The sequence below is a fragment of the Mus musculus genome, chromosome 17 (assembly GCF_000001635.26).
Source record: "Mus musculus strain C57BL/6J chromosome 17, GRCm38.p6 C57BL/6J".
NCBI classification, from domain to species: domain Eukaryota; kingdom Metazoa; phylum Chordata; class Mammalia; order Rodentia; family Muridae; genus Mus; species Mus musculus.
In genome coordinates, this window is record NC_000083.6 from 6,778,714 (window position 1) to 6,796,779 (window position 18,066).

Here is an 18,066-nt window from a genome sequence, read left to right on the forward strand (position 1 = left end):
TCCAAAATGGCAAAGTAAGGCTGAGGTCAGACTATTAAAAAAAAAAAAAAATAAGAACTGCTTTTCAACTTTATTAACATGTACAGGTTCTCAGGCACCGCCCTCGCCCCCATCACTGCTCTGCAGCACCCGTTCATGCAGGCAGAAACCGGAAGGCCACCTGACCCAGCCCTTGGCGCCCAGTGTGTCCAATCTATCACCAGGGAGGGGTTGGGGGATTTCTTTCCCCACTTTTACCATCCTGTTGCTCCTTCCAGGTCAAAACCCGAGTTAAGCCTAAAATGCCAGAGCGTGGCTGACTCGGCACAGCATCCTGATTGCCTCCACAGCCGAGCAGGCTCCAACTGGAACCTCCCCCTTCCTACCGCTCTGAATTCCTGACTGCTCAGCACTCCTTCCCACAACAGCCAGAGCCACAGCTCAGCATTTACTGCGATTACTGTCTGCCCTGAACCAGTCTGGGAATCCTAACGCCAGGGGCTACTTCTCTGTCTACCATCCGGCGCCTCAACACCTCTCACAGGAACTCAAGCAAAAGTCTGCTGAACTCCGGGATGAGCTATATTCATCATGCCTTATTGTGTGACGATGGCCCGTCGGTAACCCTAGCCAGCATTTCTCGCTGCCATGAGACAAACCCTTAGCCACCTAATTCACCATCTGCCCCTGGGTGAAAGGGGGAGGGGAGCAGTATGTCCACGCGTTCTTCTCAATGAAGGGGTGCGTGCGTGTGTGCACTTAATAAATAATACCTATGGGTATATTTATTAAAATCTGTCCCTGTTAAAATCTCTAGTGAAAGGCAATATTCCCAAAGAGAATTCCCAAAGGTTGTCTCAGAAATTAACTTGACTCACTTGCCTAGCATGCACAGAGCCTCAAGTCCAGTCCTTAGCAGGGCAAAATGAAAAGTTTTAGTTCCCAGTGCACCACTTTGGACGTGAGCCTAGTTAAGGCATCTTTGTGTGAGCGTGCGTGCATGTATGTATGCGGCAGACAGGCAGTTCTCTGCTGAAGCTGGGAGACATCTGAGATCACAGTGGCTTGAAAGGTAACACCCTTCTCTCTTAAGGCTTGCCTGCAGCTTCCCACCAGACCAGGATAGCAGGTTCAGGAGAGCAGGGGGAAGGGAGGGGGAGAGGAGCTCCCGGGCTACCTTGCCTGAAAGGATTGTGCAATTGCTTCCTGCACCAGCTCCTCGTGCTAACCCCACCAGTGTCCCCAAGGAGGCCCCCAATCCGGGCACCATATGAGCAGAGGCCAAGGTGCCCTCCAGAGGACCCATGTCTTCCTTGGAAGTCCATCACTCCTATCAGATGGAGTGCCAAAGTGACCACGGAAATCAAGAGCAGTCACAGGCCACCGCTGTCCCTCCTCAGGTGACAGACACCCCCCACCCCAATTCCTTCCAGCACGATTAAGACAAAATTTAGGCTTCTCCAGAGGGCCACCAACCAGTTTCCCTACCACCACACCACACCCAGGTGCTCTCTTAACCTCTGCTCTTTCTGGGAGACATTTTCTTCTTTGAAGGCACATTAATGTGCTAAGCTCCGTGTCTTGGTTGAAGAACCAGACTGTGAGTCTCCACGGGGAAATAACCATATTGCCCCTCTGCATCAGGCACTCTGCTTGCTGAATGAAAAACATCCAACATTTAATACTCAGGGTCTAAATGTCACGTCATTTCTACCTGCTGTCTTATGAACAAAGTCATCTAACTGGGCCCGGAGAAGAAACCAACCACCACGTGAAAGGCCAAAACAAACAAACAAACAAACGCCAAAATCTAGGTGTATCTGTGGTTAACTGGGATTGCCCCTTAACCCAGTGAAGCCTCACCCACTCAGACCACAAGGAAATTCTCACTTTAGGCTTAAATAGAATCAATAACCTTTTGTTTAAAAGACATACCTAAGAAGTTTGCTGGTGGATGCTTCATTTAACATTTATCCAGGCAGGGAATAAACAAACCCCAATTAGGTACCCCCCCCCAAAAAAAAACCACACACACAACAACAACAACAAACAAATTCAGTTTCCAAGTAACAGTGGTAGAGGTGGCCAATATGGCTATTTCCAGTGCTCACTCTAGCAGGCCACCTCTCACTCCTCCCACCGGCAGAGGGGCAAGCTGGGGATTTCCTTCTGCAGGTATGCACCTTGCGCCTAAGAGGAGTCCTCTCTGCAAAGTCTGGAAATTGTTAACTCTGGCTATTGTAGAACGGACTTCAAAAAAGTTACTCTGTTACTGAAGCTGACAGGCACACAGACCATGGCTACCCTCTTTCCTAACACCTGAACAGTTCTTCACTTTTTCCTAACAAAGTTCTTACCACAGAAGACTTAAAACAGGAGGAAATCGAAACATACCAGCCATGGGGGGGGGGGGGGGGGTTAGCCTTAAAACTGAGGTAATTTTGACATAGTGGAGTGGAGTGTCTGTGATTAGAACACTTTATACTAGTGGAAACCGGAAGGAACAAATACCCAGATTCTGTCCTCGTGAGGTCCCTACTCAATATACAGAAGATGAGTATGGTCACCACCAGGGTCTAGGGAAACAGATTTGTGCTGTATGAGTACTGAGAATCAGTGTAGAATAGTGATATTGGAAAAAACTAAGAATAAAGAAGTTACAGTTTGTAAAGAGAGGAGAAACAAGGAGCAACTGAAGACAGTGCCAGCACCTCACCACCACCTCGGAATATTTTAATAATAATAATAAAAAAAAACCCACACCCGGAACTAATGTACTGACCACCCCCAGCATCTGCTGCAGCGCCACCGTAACACATCCTGGGCCAGTTTTATACCACAGGCATAGTGGAACCAGGAACCACTTTTGAGTTTGAAATGCATTTGTGTGAGGTCAAAATACCCTCCCATGAATAACTTAGGCCAAAAACCGTACTGATGTCTGGGTCTATTATCGTTTTTAGAGTAAGTTCTTTGACCTGTCAGAAAATAGGCTTAAGACCGATAGAAACAGAAATACAATTTCTAGAGAAGAACGTCCTTTCAGAGAACACAAAAAACGTAAAAGTAGTAAAAACAGATATATGCTCTAAGGACTAGACGTGAACTCTGTAGTTTATTAAGAAAACTCTTTGTAGTTTTATTAGTCTTGTTTTCTCCATCTCTACTTAAAAATTAAACAAGACATCACAGTTTCTCCCTCCACCTAATCATCAAACCCCTCCACATTGTAAAGGCGGGTGGAATATATATAGTGAGGACCTGCGTAGTAGTCGCTCTCACCCCCAACTCTGTCCCGCCAGCAATCTCAACAGAATCAGATTCAAGAACAGAGAGGCGAGCTCGCAACGCGTTAATTAGCCCAAGTTCACGACCAGTGCCCAGTGAGCCTCCTTATCAAGCCTCTGGGACTGCCTCATCTGCAATTCAAGTCCACGGCTAACCCTCCCCGAGATAGGGATCCTGCTGCAACCAGCAAAAAAACCCTGTTTAGACCGGCCGCGCCTCTCCAGCCGCCTAGAAAGGGGCTGAGACCAGGCTATCCCAGGCACAAAGCCTCTCTTCTCCCAAATGCCCTTCAAACCGCCCAGGAAGGTGTGGGCTGCAAGTGGTTTCGGTCGCTCGAAGGAACTGGGCGAACAGGTGTCGGTCGTGTGAGAAGCCACCAAAGCTTCAGTGCTACTTGCACCAGTTAAGAAACTTGGAGGTTGCACTAAGCACTTTTAAAGCAGTCCGGAAACCTGGTAGGGGGTTCGTTAGCAACCGAAAAAGAACCACCCACAAAGGGGACTAGAGAGTGCCACAAAGGCGTCTACAGGTAACAAGAGGCCCTTCACCAGAAAACTGGGTTCTACAGAAGCTGCCCAGCAGCCAGTGCAAGGTGATTCCCTGGGGACACCCGGCCTGGCGCACAGCCGCTCCGAAACAGGGACAACTTACTGGCTTGGGCATCTTGGCTGGTTGGTGGCTCTGCGTGGGTCCTCGGCTATTCGGCTGTACGGCGGAGGCGACGGCGACGGCGACGGCGGAGACGCGTCGGGACCTGCAGGCGGAGGGAAGCCCTGCGCGCGCTCCGCAGTCCCGAGTATAAGAACCGGCCGGGCGGTCCCAAGATGAGTCACGCCCGATCGGGGCGGGGCGCGGCGCGCGCGCCCGAGCGCTCCGCAGGTTTCACTTCGTGTAGCAACCGTTGCCCCAGAGCCAAACCGCAATTCCGGGATCTTTTAACACTTCTTTTTGCCCCTTTTCTTCACAAACTGGGATCGGCCGGAAGGGGGGCGCGCGTCCGCGCAGCCCGCGCTCGGCCTTGGCTTCGGGAAGGGTGCCCCACCCCGGGACGGAGGGTCACGCAGCGGCTCGAGCTGCACTGGAGGCTCAGCTCCACTGTCCCCCACGCGTGGGGACTCCCAAGTCCGCGCACAGGCGGTCGCCCCATCCATCACTCTCCTCCTTGGAGCGCACGTGACGGCACACGGAGCACTCCTCCGGTGCGTGTCCCCCCCCCCCCGATCCCCAGCGGGGTGGGGTCCCGGGGCCCCACCCTGTCCCAGCCCGAGCGCACGACCCGCGAGGTGAGCCCGCCAAGATGGCCGCGGCTCCGCGGGACCCAGAGCGGACGGGACCCAGGACCTCTCTCCTTCCGCGAGCCCTAGCTCAGGACTCCTTGGAGTCCGGTGCTGCAGCAGGCGAGCGCGGAGGGAAGGTGCAAGTGCCCCGCGCTGCACGGAGCGGAGTCGCCGAAATGCTACTCCCACGTGCTGGAGCGGCGGCCACCGGGCAGGTTCGTGGGTGGGGCTGCCGGGTCTCACCCTGGTCACGGCCCCGGGTCTCCGTGCACGTGGCCTGGGCAGCCTCTGAAACAGGCATGCGCGTGGAAGACCCTTGCCCGGGATGCCTTAGTTAAAAGAACTAATTTGTAGCAAAAGGCTCCACAGGTAGTGGTCTCTGAAGTCTGCCTAAAAACTAACTCTAAAAGTCCTCCCCCGCCCCGCGGAATAGTCCAATGTTTTCCTGTAGCACTGGTGGAATCTGTTGGGGTATAATTAAAGTCTTGGTTCTCAAAGCCGGGTTCAAAGCCCCACCTGGGGATGAAAGTTTCAGGTGGTTGAAGTTGGGTGAGGGTTGAGATACGAGCTGCTCCTGAATTTCTATTGGGGTACTGCACTGGAAGGGTTGATTCCTTAGTTTTCTTATTTGCAAAATTGCCCCATCGTAAGACATCTGTTCCGTGAGTTGTAATGAGGATTAGATGTATTGAATGTGACATGTGCACAACTCCGTTCCGGGGCTGAGTATATCCATTCCAGAATGGGAAAAGTTCCTTTGGGACCCGGTAATCCTAATTTGTAGAATAGGGATCCAAGGAGCAACATCTACACAGATGTAGACTTCAATGAATACACACGTGAAATTAGTGCCGTGCTAGGTAAATACTAACCCAGCCTGCTGTGGGTCACGTGGTTCCAGTCTGCTTGTCTAGGTGCTTTAAGGACCTGGCAAAGGCCATGGCTGAAGTGACCTCTCATCAGCAGAGTCTATTCCCTTGAAAGATACAACTTCTTTTTTTATTAAAATAAACTATATAGTGGATAGGAAGGAAATTATGGAAGAGGTTCACATCACCTACAGCAAGAGCATCCCACACTGGACATACTCTGAGCATACCCTGCCTGGGCTGCCGTATTCCTCAGATGCCTGGAGAATTCCATGTGTCAGATCCAGCGCTGACCTCGCTCCGTCCAGCGCTGAGCTCCGTTTACAGTACACTGTCTCCTTGAGTGGATGTTTGAAATAGCAGTGGCCTGGGGCCTTCCTTTCCTGAACCTTACCTTCCAAAGGAATTTTTGAAAAATAGCCTGTGTGGTGTAGTAAAAAATAAAAAGATGACAGGGTTTAGACAAAAGCTGCATTCCGTCGCCACCACTTCCCAGCTGGTTACTGGCTGAGCCATACAATCCCGGCTGCCATCTTCTCCCTGGAGTAACTTGCAGAACACTTGTGCATATTCATCATATGTATATTATTTGTTGCATAAATTAACATTACAAAGCCATATATGTACTTTTCCCATTACTATAAACCCTAAAACTTACACTTAGATGTTACTGTGCAGGGTAAAACCTCTTTCCAATAAAGCCACAGATATTACACCTAAAAGTATTTTAGAAGGATTTTTCAGGAGAGGGGAAGTGTCATTTTTTTAAAGATTTATTTATTTTTATTTAGATGAGTACACTGTAGCTGTTTTCAGACACACACCAGAAGAGTACATCGGACCCCATTATAGACGGTTGTGAGCCACCATGTGGTTGCTGGGAATTGAACTCAGGACCTCTGGAAGAGCAGTCAATGCTCTTAACTGCTGAGCCATCTCTCCAGTCTGTGTCATCTTTTTTTAATCTGACCTAGTCCCCCTCAACTCAGCACTTTCAGGAGTCTGAATTCCAAGGCAGTCTATGAGACTGTCATAGGACAGCGGCCTGGAAATCTGTGCCCTTGACATGCCATCCCATACCCCCATTCCAGGTGATTGTGATACACATGTAAGTCTGAGAACCTCTGACTGAGGATAGATTAGTAGAAGGACCCTGATGAGCATTACTTACCTTGTATGTCTCTTTACCTTTTGTATCTGAAAGCACTGTTTTGATAACAGGATAACAGGTACCTCTGAAGGCAAAGAGAAAGCAGTGTGGCCAGGACTCACGGATACTGTCCCAGTAGCTATTTGTCTGGTCATTTACTCTAGCTGAATCCATATCTTAGGTTGTCTGCTTTTCAGGCTGGGGAGAGTGATCACGTGTCTTCCTCAGGAACCAGGCTCTTCACACCTTGCTCGGAGTTCTTGGGACAAGGTTAAACCCAAAGCAGACAGGGACTGCCCTGGCCACAGGCAGTTTGAGAAAGTCATTTCCTCTAGTCTATCAACCCCCTTGAGAGCCTGTCTGCACACAGGTGCCAGGTTATCTCAACCAATTAAACCAAGTCATCAAAGAGTATGGCAATCTCTAGCTTTGAAAGGACAGTCAATAAGCAATTGAGAAACAAAGTCCTATAGAGTGCCCTTGGCCAACCTTGGTTAACCGTGGATAAAAATTCAGGACGGGGACTCTGGGGATAAGGAGATGAGGCATTTAGGGAAATCCAACATTGTTAAAACTTTGTCAAGGTGGCCTACCCCAGGCCTTTTTATTGCCTCCTCTCTAGGACTGAAATATTTCTTTCAAACATAATGTTTCATTAGCTAACATGTGCCATGGAGAAACAAGTCTTATAGAGTCCCCTGAACTGCTCTTAAATTCCTGATAGCATTGGGATTTTCTTCCATGCCTCTGGAAGGGTGACAGGTCCATTCTAAACAATTGGGTGAGAGGGTGGGTGCCCCTCGACTCTGTCCAAGTGTGTGTGACATCTAAAAAGCTCGGTAAGGAGTTCTCCAGGACAGAGAGCCAAGGCGCATTGGGGTTAGTTTTGACAGCACCACTCGCTAAGAAGAACGTTGCGCATAGCTGTTTTAACAGTTTACATAAATATCTTTTATGTAAAAGAGTATTGATAATGGCTAATAACTCCCAGATAGCATATCTTCCAATATTAAATTTTTTTTGTCTTTTAATCATTGTCCCCTTGTCTTAAAGAAACACTTCTAGCTTTTCAACCTGTGGGTCAATTAGAAGAAGGAAGGAGTCCCAAGTTGTACCTGTTTGGATACCCTCGGTTTACAAGAAGGCAAGCTGGAGCCATTGGACAAAAACTGCTCATTCCTCTAGCAGATTTCTCTTGTCAAGACTGCCATTTACTTCTGGCTTGCTGATTCCAGGGGACACACTTCCCTACCTCACCCTGGACACATTTGAGCCCCAAACACACACACACACACACACACACACACACACACACACACACAGCCTTTCCCAGCTCAGTGTACCCAGATCAGGTTCTTATCTGAGTACGTTGCCTTCCTAGGTCATCTCCTCCGTTCCCAGGCCTTCAGCCACATCTCCAGCTCTGAGCTTGGTTTCCTCAGTGTTACGTCCCCTCTTGATTGTTTCAAAGGGGTCCTCTTTCCTCAGGCCTTCCCCCACCCCTTCTCAGCAAACAGCCATATCTAGCAGCCCTGTGTGTTCGGTCCCCTAGGTTTTCATCCAAAGGCCTGGATATTGGGAGCATTTCCTAGCCAGCTTCCCATCCACAGTGCCCCCTTCCAGCCCACAGTTGCTTAGAAGTTGCTTTGCTTACTCGCTCCTATTTGCTCCAGCCCCACAAAGGCCAGCCCTCCTGTCTGTCTGGTTTGCTAGCTAGGGCAGCGCCTGGGGCTCTGTAGATGTTCGGGCAATGTATCATAAGCAAATGAGCAGACACTGCCAAAGCTGGGTTCCCAGACCTTGCCCCATCCTGTCTGTCTGCTAGGAAGACAACTAGTCATGGCATGGTTTACCTAGAAGTCTTTTCCCTTAACCACCTTGACTTCCCAAGGCGTCGCCCCAAACCAAAATATTAACAGTAATTTACGTGTGTGTTTCGAGGTTTTCTAGGTTCCCCTTAAAGTCCACGTGTCACAATTCTCATTGAGTTCTTTGCTTCTTTTTTGTGCCCTTGTGTGTGAACATGTATGTGGTTTTGTGTTCTCCTGTGCCATGTTTCACACATGAAGAAGGAAAGACAACCTCTATCAGAGGTTGGGCCTCACCTTGTTCACCACTGCCTGTGCCAGGCTGGCTGGCCTATCCTATGTCAGGCTGGCTGTTCACCACTGCCTGTGCCAGGCTGGCTGGCCTGTGAGCTTCCGGGGCTCCCCTCTCTGCATCTCATCTTTCCATGAAGCACTGCGGTCATAGATGTGTGTGACTCTGTCCAGTTCTACACGGGTTCTGAGGATCCAAACCCAGGCCTTTGTCCATCCATGCAAGTGCTTTACCCATTAAGCCACCTCCTCCCCATCCTTATTTTGTGTTTTGTCTGTTTTGCTGTTGTTTTGAGGCTCAGGCTGCCCTTAATCTCGCTGTACAGCTGAGATTGACTTTGAGTTTTTGATTGTCCAGCCCACCTACCCCCCATCTCAGGTGCTAAGACTGCAGGCTTCTGCCACCATACCTGGTTTTATGAAGTGCTAGAGATTAAACCCAGGGCTTCAGGCGTACTAGCCAAGGACTCGACCAACTTAACTACAGTCCCAGCCCCATCACTGAGTTCTAATAGGCTTGGTGCTCTGCTTTCCCCGAGGCACAACAGACTAGAAGACCAGGTAAAAGGCAGGACAGCTGGTCATGAAGAGGCAGAGGTTGATGCAGAGCACATACCAATTAAGAAAACAGTGCCTGGGCTCATATGCACAGCCCATTCCTCAGGAGCTCCTTGGGGCTTGCAGCACAGTTTGGGACTAGATCAACAGTCACAGCGGTGACATCCCAGGACAAAGGTATAGACCCTCTCTGAAAATGTATTCCTTCACCTTTAAAGATATTTTTTCTATTTTTGTTGTTGTGTGCATGGGTGGTATTCGTACTCTGTGTGCAGGCAGGGCCCTTGGAGGTCAGAAGAAGACGTTGGATCTCCAGGGGCTGGAGTTATACACAGCGTTAGGGATCAAACCCAGAGCCTCCAGAAAAGCACCCAGCACTTTAACTGCTGAGCCATAGCTCTAGCCCCTATTCTGCCATTTCAAGATTTTGATGTTTTGCTGGGCAGTGGTAGCGCACGCCTTTAATCCCAGCACTTGGGAGGCAGAGGCAGGCAGATTTCTGAGTTCAAAGCCAGCCTGGTCTACAGTGTGAGTTCCAGGACAGCCAGGGCTATACATAGAAACCCTGTTTGATGTTTTAAATTTTCAGGAGGAAAGTCAGTCAACAGATAGGTACCCACTACTTTAGGTTTAACGATCATTAATCTTTCATCCCATTTTCTTCAGATTTTAAGAAAAGGGGCAGTCTAGATAAAGCCTATTTAGCCCTCACAAAGACGATTAATATTCTAAAGATGTCATGTCTTTACTGTGCAGATTCACGATTTATGTGAGGAAATCTGTTTATGTGAAACTATTTGCCAGATTTTTTAAAAGTTATTTATTGTTTAGTTGCAAACAAAAACATTAAGCATTTATAAATCATGAGTCTCCTCTGTCTGTCTGCCCTACCCCCAAGGTAAGGCCATCCAAGCCCTGGTTTCTCAATGCCTAGGATGGAGCCTCGTATGAGATAGAGCATAGTAAAGATCTGTTATATGAACCAAACACAGAACCGTGAGTGTTCTTCCTGGCAGTGATGATGGCTCATTAACCCTGTAGCTGTCTGGATCCTGAGATATACATATAGACTTGGAGATTTTCCAGTTTCCATTTTTTAAAAAAAAAAATTTTAAATGAAATCTTTTTGACACGCCAGCAAATAGAATTCTGAGGCATGTACTGAGTGTGCCATGACTCCATCTTCATGACATCTAAGAAATTGGCTCAGTCACTTGGCTGATTTCTATTTCCAAACCAATTCCTCAGACTGGGCCCTCAGGTGACCCTGGGGACCTTATTCAGGAATGCAGAACAGTGGGTGGTGGAGCCCAAAGAGTCCAGGAACTGGGGCTGGCCCTTGCCCCAGCATTAACTGTGAGTGTTGGCAGTCACTTCAGACCCTGGCCTAGTGACAGACAAGGATGTGGCAGACTGAAGGCCCTTGGGACTTGGGCAAGCAGGATAACTGGGAGGGCTGTGGTCCAGCTGGAATGTGGACCCTGTCTTGCTGATGATAACCCAAGTCAAAAAGCCCCAAATTATAATTTTTTTATATATGAAATCTCTCAATTGTTAAATATTGGCAATGAATTGAGCCTTCTTGTTTGGTTTTGTTTTTCCATCACGATGCTCTTCAGGCCAGATGAAACATGCGCACAGACCATGTGCATGTACATCCTTTGCCTTATGCTCCATAGCCCAGATTTAGCATCTGTTGTATGAATTGGGTCCAACATTTGTCTCTCAGGGCACGCTTGGTACTCCCAGGCAACACCAGTAGCAGGGGCTGTTCCTCATGGGGCTTGGGGAGGTAGGGCTACGACAGGCTGGCTGCAGGCCTGTCCACACAGACTCTCCGTTCTCTGCATGAATAAAGACTGTTGGTAATTCTAGGCCTTAGAACCAGGGATATCCACGGACGGAATTTCCCCTCATCTGTGATCTACAGTAGCCTGAATTGTTGCCCATGGGTCTTCCAACCTAGCAGGTTCCACCTTGGCTGTCAGCCCAAACACCTCATTTGCTCTACAAAAGGAAGAGTACCTTGCCAACAGATAGATCGGTATCCTCCGACTGGCAGCAGTGGGTATTGTTCCCGTGTCTGCTGCACATCCCACCCATCTGTCTCATTGCAGAGTGAAGAAACCTGCTCAGAGAGCCAACAGAATGATGGAATGATTGCCCAGTACGCCAGCTTGATGGCAGGGCCTCCACCACACTGGGGCGGCTTGCTTCCTCTCAAGGCTTTTTAGAGCCTGCATGTTTTCCTTCTAGACCCACCCAAAGCAGTCTGGGGCCCATAGGTATACATTTCCAGAGACTGGCTTTCATTTTGAAAATTGTTTTGTTTTGTTTGTTTTAAAGATAAAAGTTGGGGCTGGAGAGATGGCTCAGTGGTTGAGAGTACTTGTTGCTCTTGCAGAGGACCCAGGTTCTGGTTCCAAGTACCCACATGGTAGCTTACAACTACCTGTAACTGTGGTTCCAGGGGACCTGACACCTTCTCACCATGCATACTTGTGGCATGCATGTGGTGCACATACTAGACACCATATATGAATGAGTGAATGAGTGAAATATATATATATATGTGTGTGTGTGTGTATACATATATACATATACACATATATACATGCATACATATATACATGCATACATATATACATGCACACATGCATACATATATACATATATATGTACATACATATACACATATACACATATACACATATACACATATACACATATACACATATACACATATACACATATACACATATACACATATACACATATATACATATATACATATATACACACACATATACATATTGCTCTTTCCTTCTGTGGGAATGGCTGGATTACAGCAGCCAAAATGAAGTTCAATCCCCTCATGACTTCTGACTGAAGCAAGAACCACAAACAGTATTTCAATGAACCTTTTCACATTCAGAGGAAGATCATATCTTCCCTTCTTTCCAAAGAGCTGAGACAGAAGTATAATGTTCAGTCTATGCCCATTTGAAAGGATGATGAAGCCAGGCAGTGGTGGCACACACCTTTAATCCCAGCACTTGGGAGGCAGAGACAGGCTGATTTTTGAGTTCGAGGCCAGTCTAGTGATCTACAGAGTGAGTTCCAGGACAGCCAGGGCTAGCACAGAGAAACACTGTCTTGAAAAAAACAGAAAGAAAGAGAGAGAGAAGGAAAGAAAGAAAGAAAGAAAGAAAGAAAGAAAGAAAGAAAGAAAGAAGAAAGAAAGAAAGAAAGAAAGAAAGAAAGAAAGAAAGAAAGAAAGAAAGAAGAGAAAGAGAGGATGATGTAGTTTAGGGTGTTCGCAGACACTACAAGGGCCAGCAGATTGGCAAGGTGGTCTAGGTGTACAAAAAGAGATACATCATCTACATTGAACGAGTCCAGCGAGAGAAGGCTAATGGCACAACTGTCCATGTGGGCATCCACCCCAGCAAGGTGGGCATCACCAGGCTAAAGCTGGACAAGAAGATCCTGGAGAGGAAAGCCAAGTCCTGACAAACAGGAAAGGAGAAGGGCAAATACAAGGAAGAAATGATCGATCGAGAAGATGCAGGAGCAGAGACATCTCATACACAGCTTTCATTAAAGACTGCTTAAGTAAAAAAAAAGGAAAGAAAGGAAGAGAGAGAGAAAGAGAGAAAGAAAGAAATTGCTTACTCTCATATATGTTTATGAGTGATATATATGTAGATATGATATATGTGCATATTTAAAAAGAAAGAGCCACTCACTCACAATCAAAAGGCTATTTTACATCTCAGAATGGTTTCCCCAAATATCCTACTGTTCTGCCTTCTGGACATAGACAGGACCTGTGCAATTGATAGGTGGAGAAGCCTATAGGAATGTGGGCAGACTGGGTCCTGGGACTCTCAAGCTCTGACAGCCTTGAGTCTTTCCAAAGTTTCTATAGCCTGGTTATCATCTCCCAGAACTCACAACAGAGAAGACCCTGTAGTTGAGGGAGACCTCACTCCTGTCAGAGACATGAACTGTTTACTGTGAAAAAAACCTACCAGGACAGCATGCTGGACCTCTCCTGATGCTATATGGAGGACTCACCAGGCACCCGTAGGAGCCAGCACCAACTTAGCCCCTTCCAGCACTGCTTGGCCCCAAGCCTTACCTGCCATAGCGCCAGCCCTCTGCCATATCTGGCCAGGCAACGCAGGAGATGGAGGCTGCCGCTGTGTAGGAGGAACCCTCATCTGCTCTGCCATTCAGTTCGAGGCTGTCCCTTTGCACGAATTCCCCATGGCAGCCTTATCAGCAGTACAGCCTTAGGGCCATGTCTCAGGGCAGGGATGGAAAAGGAGATGTCAGGGGGAGAAGTATTAGTTATGAGGCCTCTTCAAACTGCAACACACACTCTGTCTGGCTTGTCACACAGGAGCTGGAAGAAAAGAACCTATCAAGTGCTGTGTCCAGGTCATAGATCAACCAAGGTGTTCCAAGAAAAATGGAAACTTCAACTTTTCTTTCTTTTCTTCTTCTTCTTCTTCTCCTCCTCCTCCTCCTTCTCCTTCTTTCTCCTTCTTCTCCTCCTCCCCCTTCTTCTTCTTCTTAGATTTATTTATTATTATATATATGTATACTGTAGTTGTCTTCAGACACATCAGAAGAGGGCGTTAGATCTCATTACGGATGGTTGTGAACCACTATGTGGTTGTTGGGATTTGAACTCAGGACCTTTGGAAGAGCAGTCAGGGCTCTTAACTGCTGAGCCATCTCTCCAGTCCCCAAAATTGTGTAGCCCAGGCTGGCCTCAAACTTGTGATCCTCCTGCCTCTGCCTCCTTCAGCAATTCCTACCAGCGTGTGCCAAGATTGGAAGGCTTTCTCCAACAATAAGGCTTCTCACCCAGATATTCTGGTATCTCAGAGTCTCCTATCTCTGATTTATCTAAACTTGTCTTCCCAGGGCCCTTCCATACCTGTGTTCTCTGTCATCTTCTATGTTTAATTAGGATGACCACCTCCAGTTCTTCTGCCTTTCCATTCTTAAAATACCACTCAGGAACCAACCTTCTGTCCACTGGACGCTTCTGTAAACACAGTACCTGCTCTCAAATCCTACAAGGCCAGATTCACTTGATCTAAGTCTTTCTGTTTGTTGTTAGTGACATCAGAGATGCTCTAAGTCAAGGCAGATGTGTGTCTGACACAGAGAATGTCAAGTCAGCATGTCTAGCCCACCACTGGTCACTTTTCCTTTGGGACTCCTCATAGCACTAAGAATTTTCAGCAAACAGCAGATGTTGCAGTCAAATGTGGAAGGCTGAGGCAGACGGGTGTCAGAAACAAGCCTGGGCTACCTAGCAAGACCCACCTCTGAGAAACAGATTGGACAACCACAAAATATCTACTGAGGCAGAGCGCTGGCTAACCTCTGAATGTTTATCCCCATGGACATCTTCTCAAAGAGCTCGCCTATTCAGATTGAATTGAGCTCTTTGTGTTGTAATCATTCACTGCGCTTTTGTTGATAAATACTTTGTACAGATTGTATTCTATGCGCGTATTTTGGGTTGCATAAATGATCATGGCAATGGGTTATGTGTGTCCTTTAGGTCACCCATCCAGCTCTAGTGTCCCCTGCATGGCATCTGAAGTTTCCCTGTGTCTGCCCTCCGGTTCTCCATCTCTGCTCTCACATCTTCCACATGTGGCTCTGCTGAGGGTTGTCTGAGGCTGTTTGGGAGAAGTTCTTCCTCATCAGTTCCTCCTTTTCAATAGAGATCCTCTGGAGGTCCTGTTGCAAATAAACAAATCTCTCAGACCCCTGTGGGGGGAGTTCCGGGACAAACTGATTCCCTGGTAGCTTTTGTTTTAACTTTTATTAAGTAAGTGTGAAAAACACATTTGTGAGCTTCTGGTTCTACTCCCAGCACAGATGTGGGCAGGAAGACAGAAGTGCACATTCATTTCCAGCTGCTCAGTGGGTTTGAAGACTCGCCTGTGTATGTGAGACTCCTGTCTATCTATGTCTGCTTTTCCAGTCCCGCCCCCACTGCTCTTCCTCTGGACTGCCATAGACCCAACCCCAACCCCTTACCTTGAGCCACGTCGACCCTAACCAGCCACCCTGGACCTGACACCTGGGATTTAGCGCTGTGACATGCATCAGGGCCACCCAGCTCTGGCTTTACGTTCCACTCCTGTTCTTACCCCTCATTCCTGTTAAGTGCCAGCTCTGAGCACAGCACCGGATGGTCCTGGTTATGGGAACTTCATTTTCTTGGCCACACAAGGGTGTGTGCCAGGTAGCTCCAGTCCCCGGGTACCCTGGGGCTTTGAGAACCTGGGCAATGCTGGCTTACTTTTTATTCCTTCTTCCAGGAATCAGGACAGCGTAAGGGCCCTGTACCTCATGACTCATGCCCTGATTGCAGATCAACACGACCTTTCAGAAGGTCGCCTGTTCCTCATTTGCTCTCCTCCGACACTCTAAGAAGTGGATAGTAATTATCTCTTGGAGCTCAGAGGTTAAGTAACTTATGCTAGACACATGGTCAGGGGCAAGTGAGCCAAGATGGGAGCCCACCTGTCAATCAGCAAAGCCCTCAGTTTTTCACCATCACAGACAGAGCCAGCCTCTTAAGTTCCCACTTCACCCCGTCTGTATCTCCAAGGCAACCGGATACAACAGGATACGTTGAGATTCTTGGTTCCTCTGCCCTGGGCAATCACGTTCATTTTCACTTAACCCCCACAGCTATTCCTTACGTGTCTCACTTAAGTCAGGCATGGCTTCCACGTGACATATTATTGAGAACAGCCCGGACTCAGCAAGCAGAGCTGTGGTTTGGATCTGTCAGTGTGTCTACCAGACCTCCAGTAACATCTCACTGACCAGTGGCTGCTGAGGCAGGCTAGCAGGGCAATGCTGGGGAGAGATGGGACCTGCAATGGAGCCTGCCCCCTGGAGCTAGAGAGGCCCAGGGCTGGCAGAGCTTCGGGAAGGAAAGAGTCCCAGAAAGGAGGCCTCATCAGAATGCAAAGGGCACAGACACGGAAGCATGTGGCTAGAGGCTCAATGATGGGGGCACTGAATCCCTTGGGGTGAATGTATAGGCTCAGGGCCAAGGTCAAACCCTCCAGTGCAGAGGCAGGACTCTATGTGGTCCCTCTAAGAAGACTGGTAGAATGATTGGAGTGCCCTCCCCTGGACCATACTGCAACACAGCAGAGGCAGGGAGCCTAGACCTCCTGGAATTAAACTTAGTCATTATCATTGTGTCTAGCAGAGGATGACAGAAGCTTCGAGAAGGACAGGCCTTACTATTGGGACTTATAGCTTAGTGATAGACTGCTTGACCAACAAACGTGAGGTGCTGGATTCAATCCCTAATAAAGGGAAGCAGGGAAGAAGGGGGAGGAGTGGGGAAAGAGAAAGAAGAGAAAGGAGAAGAGGGAAGGAGAAAGGATAGGGAAGAGGAGGGGGAGGAGGGGGGAAGGGGAAGAGGAGAGGAGGAAGCAAAGGAGGAAGAAGGGGATGGGGAGGAAGAGAAGGAGGAAAAGGAAGAGGAGGAGGTGGAGGAGGAAGAGGAAGACAGGCCCTGCAAACAGAGGAGGTAGTTTAGTATGCAGCTGATAACAGCGAGCAGGTGCCAGAGGAGGTACCAGGCCGTGCTGAGGAGCAGACAGCCTTACAACTACCCACTGGCTCCCTAGTCCTGACCAGAGTCCTCTGTGGGAAGCCCAAGGCCTTCTGTGACCACTGTCACCCTCTGTCTCTCAGCCTCTCGCCCCTCCTCTGTCAGAGTCACAAAAACTTCCCTCTCATCAGCCACTGTGGACAGTCTAGTTGCTCTACTCTTTCTGGGCCTTTCTCCTACCTAGAGGTGCTCTGCGTCTCCTGGGACCTGGCCTCTTCCTATCCAGGATCTGGCTTGCTCTCTGAGACAAGTACTAAGAAAAAGAACTTTCCTCCCTTCCAGATCTTGCCACCCACTTTAGCCTGTCCTCCTGGTCACCCCAAGTTCCTGCTGCTCTATGTACCTCTTTCTAGTCACCATTCGTGTTTGCCTCCTGTCTGTTTTCCAAGGGTGGCTACAACAAAGCACCACAAGCAGAAAGTCTTCATCAACATACATTTGTTGTCTGAAGTCGGTGTGTCTGCTACACTCCCTCTGAAACTCGAAGGAGAGAATTCCCCTTGCTTCCTCAGGCTTCCGGGAATCCCAGAAGTCTCTTGGCCTCTGCCAACCACACGCTGATCGCTCACTGTCAGTGTGGCTCACTGTGACATGTGTCTCTGCATGTCAGCACAGTTGGACTACAGACCGAACTCAGTTTAGTGTGACTTTACTGTACATTAGCATCTGCAGTGACCCTGTTTCCAAATACACTCATATCTTGATGTCTTGGAGGTAACACCATCAACACAAACTCATATCTGATAGTTACTCATTTGTATGTGTGTATATATATGTATGTATTTGTCTGTATACATGTATACACGTGTGTGTAGAAGCTAAAGGACAATTTTGGGTGTCATTTCTCAGCCTCCATCCACCTTGATTTTGGACCAGGTGTCTCACTGGCCTGGAACTCACCAAGAAGACTAGGTTGGTTGACCAGGAATCCCCAGGGCTGCCTCTTCCACCCTGCCACTGGGATTCTGAGTGTGTGCCACTATGCCCAGCTCCTTTGTGTGTGACTTCTAGGGGCTGAAGTCAGGTTTACTGCCTGAGCTGTCTCCCCATCCACCTCTCCCCACCACACAGTCTGGTTTTAGTTTGCTGTGCTCTGTAAGTCTAGGGCCTTCTCAGCATCAAGGTGGGTTTGGAACGAGACAGATGTAGAGTTGCCTTCTTCCTGTATACA

The 18,066-nt window shown here is 48.4% G+C and overlaps 1 protein-coding gene across 1 annotated transcript in view; it reads right to left on the minus strand.

The window, feature by feature from the left end:
- Nucleotides 1-4,067, minus strand: part of Ezr (ezrin) — a 44,650-nt gene extending 40,583 nt beyond the window's left edge. The window contains exon 1 of the mRNA NM_009510.2: nucleotides 3,919-4,067. Coding sequence (NP_033536.2) covers nucleotides 3,919-3,930 — 12 coding nt within the window. The 5' untranslated portion in view covers nucleotides 3,931-4,067. The remainder of the gene's footprint in view (nucleotides 1-3,918) is intronic.
- Nucleotides 4,068-18,066: the final 13,999 nt, after the last annotated feature.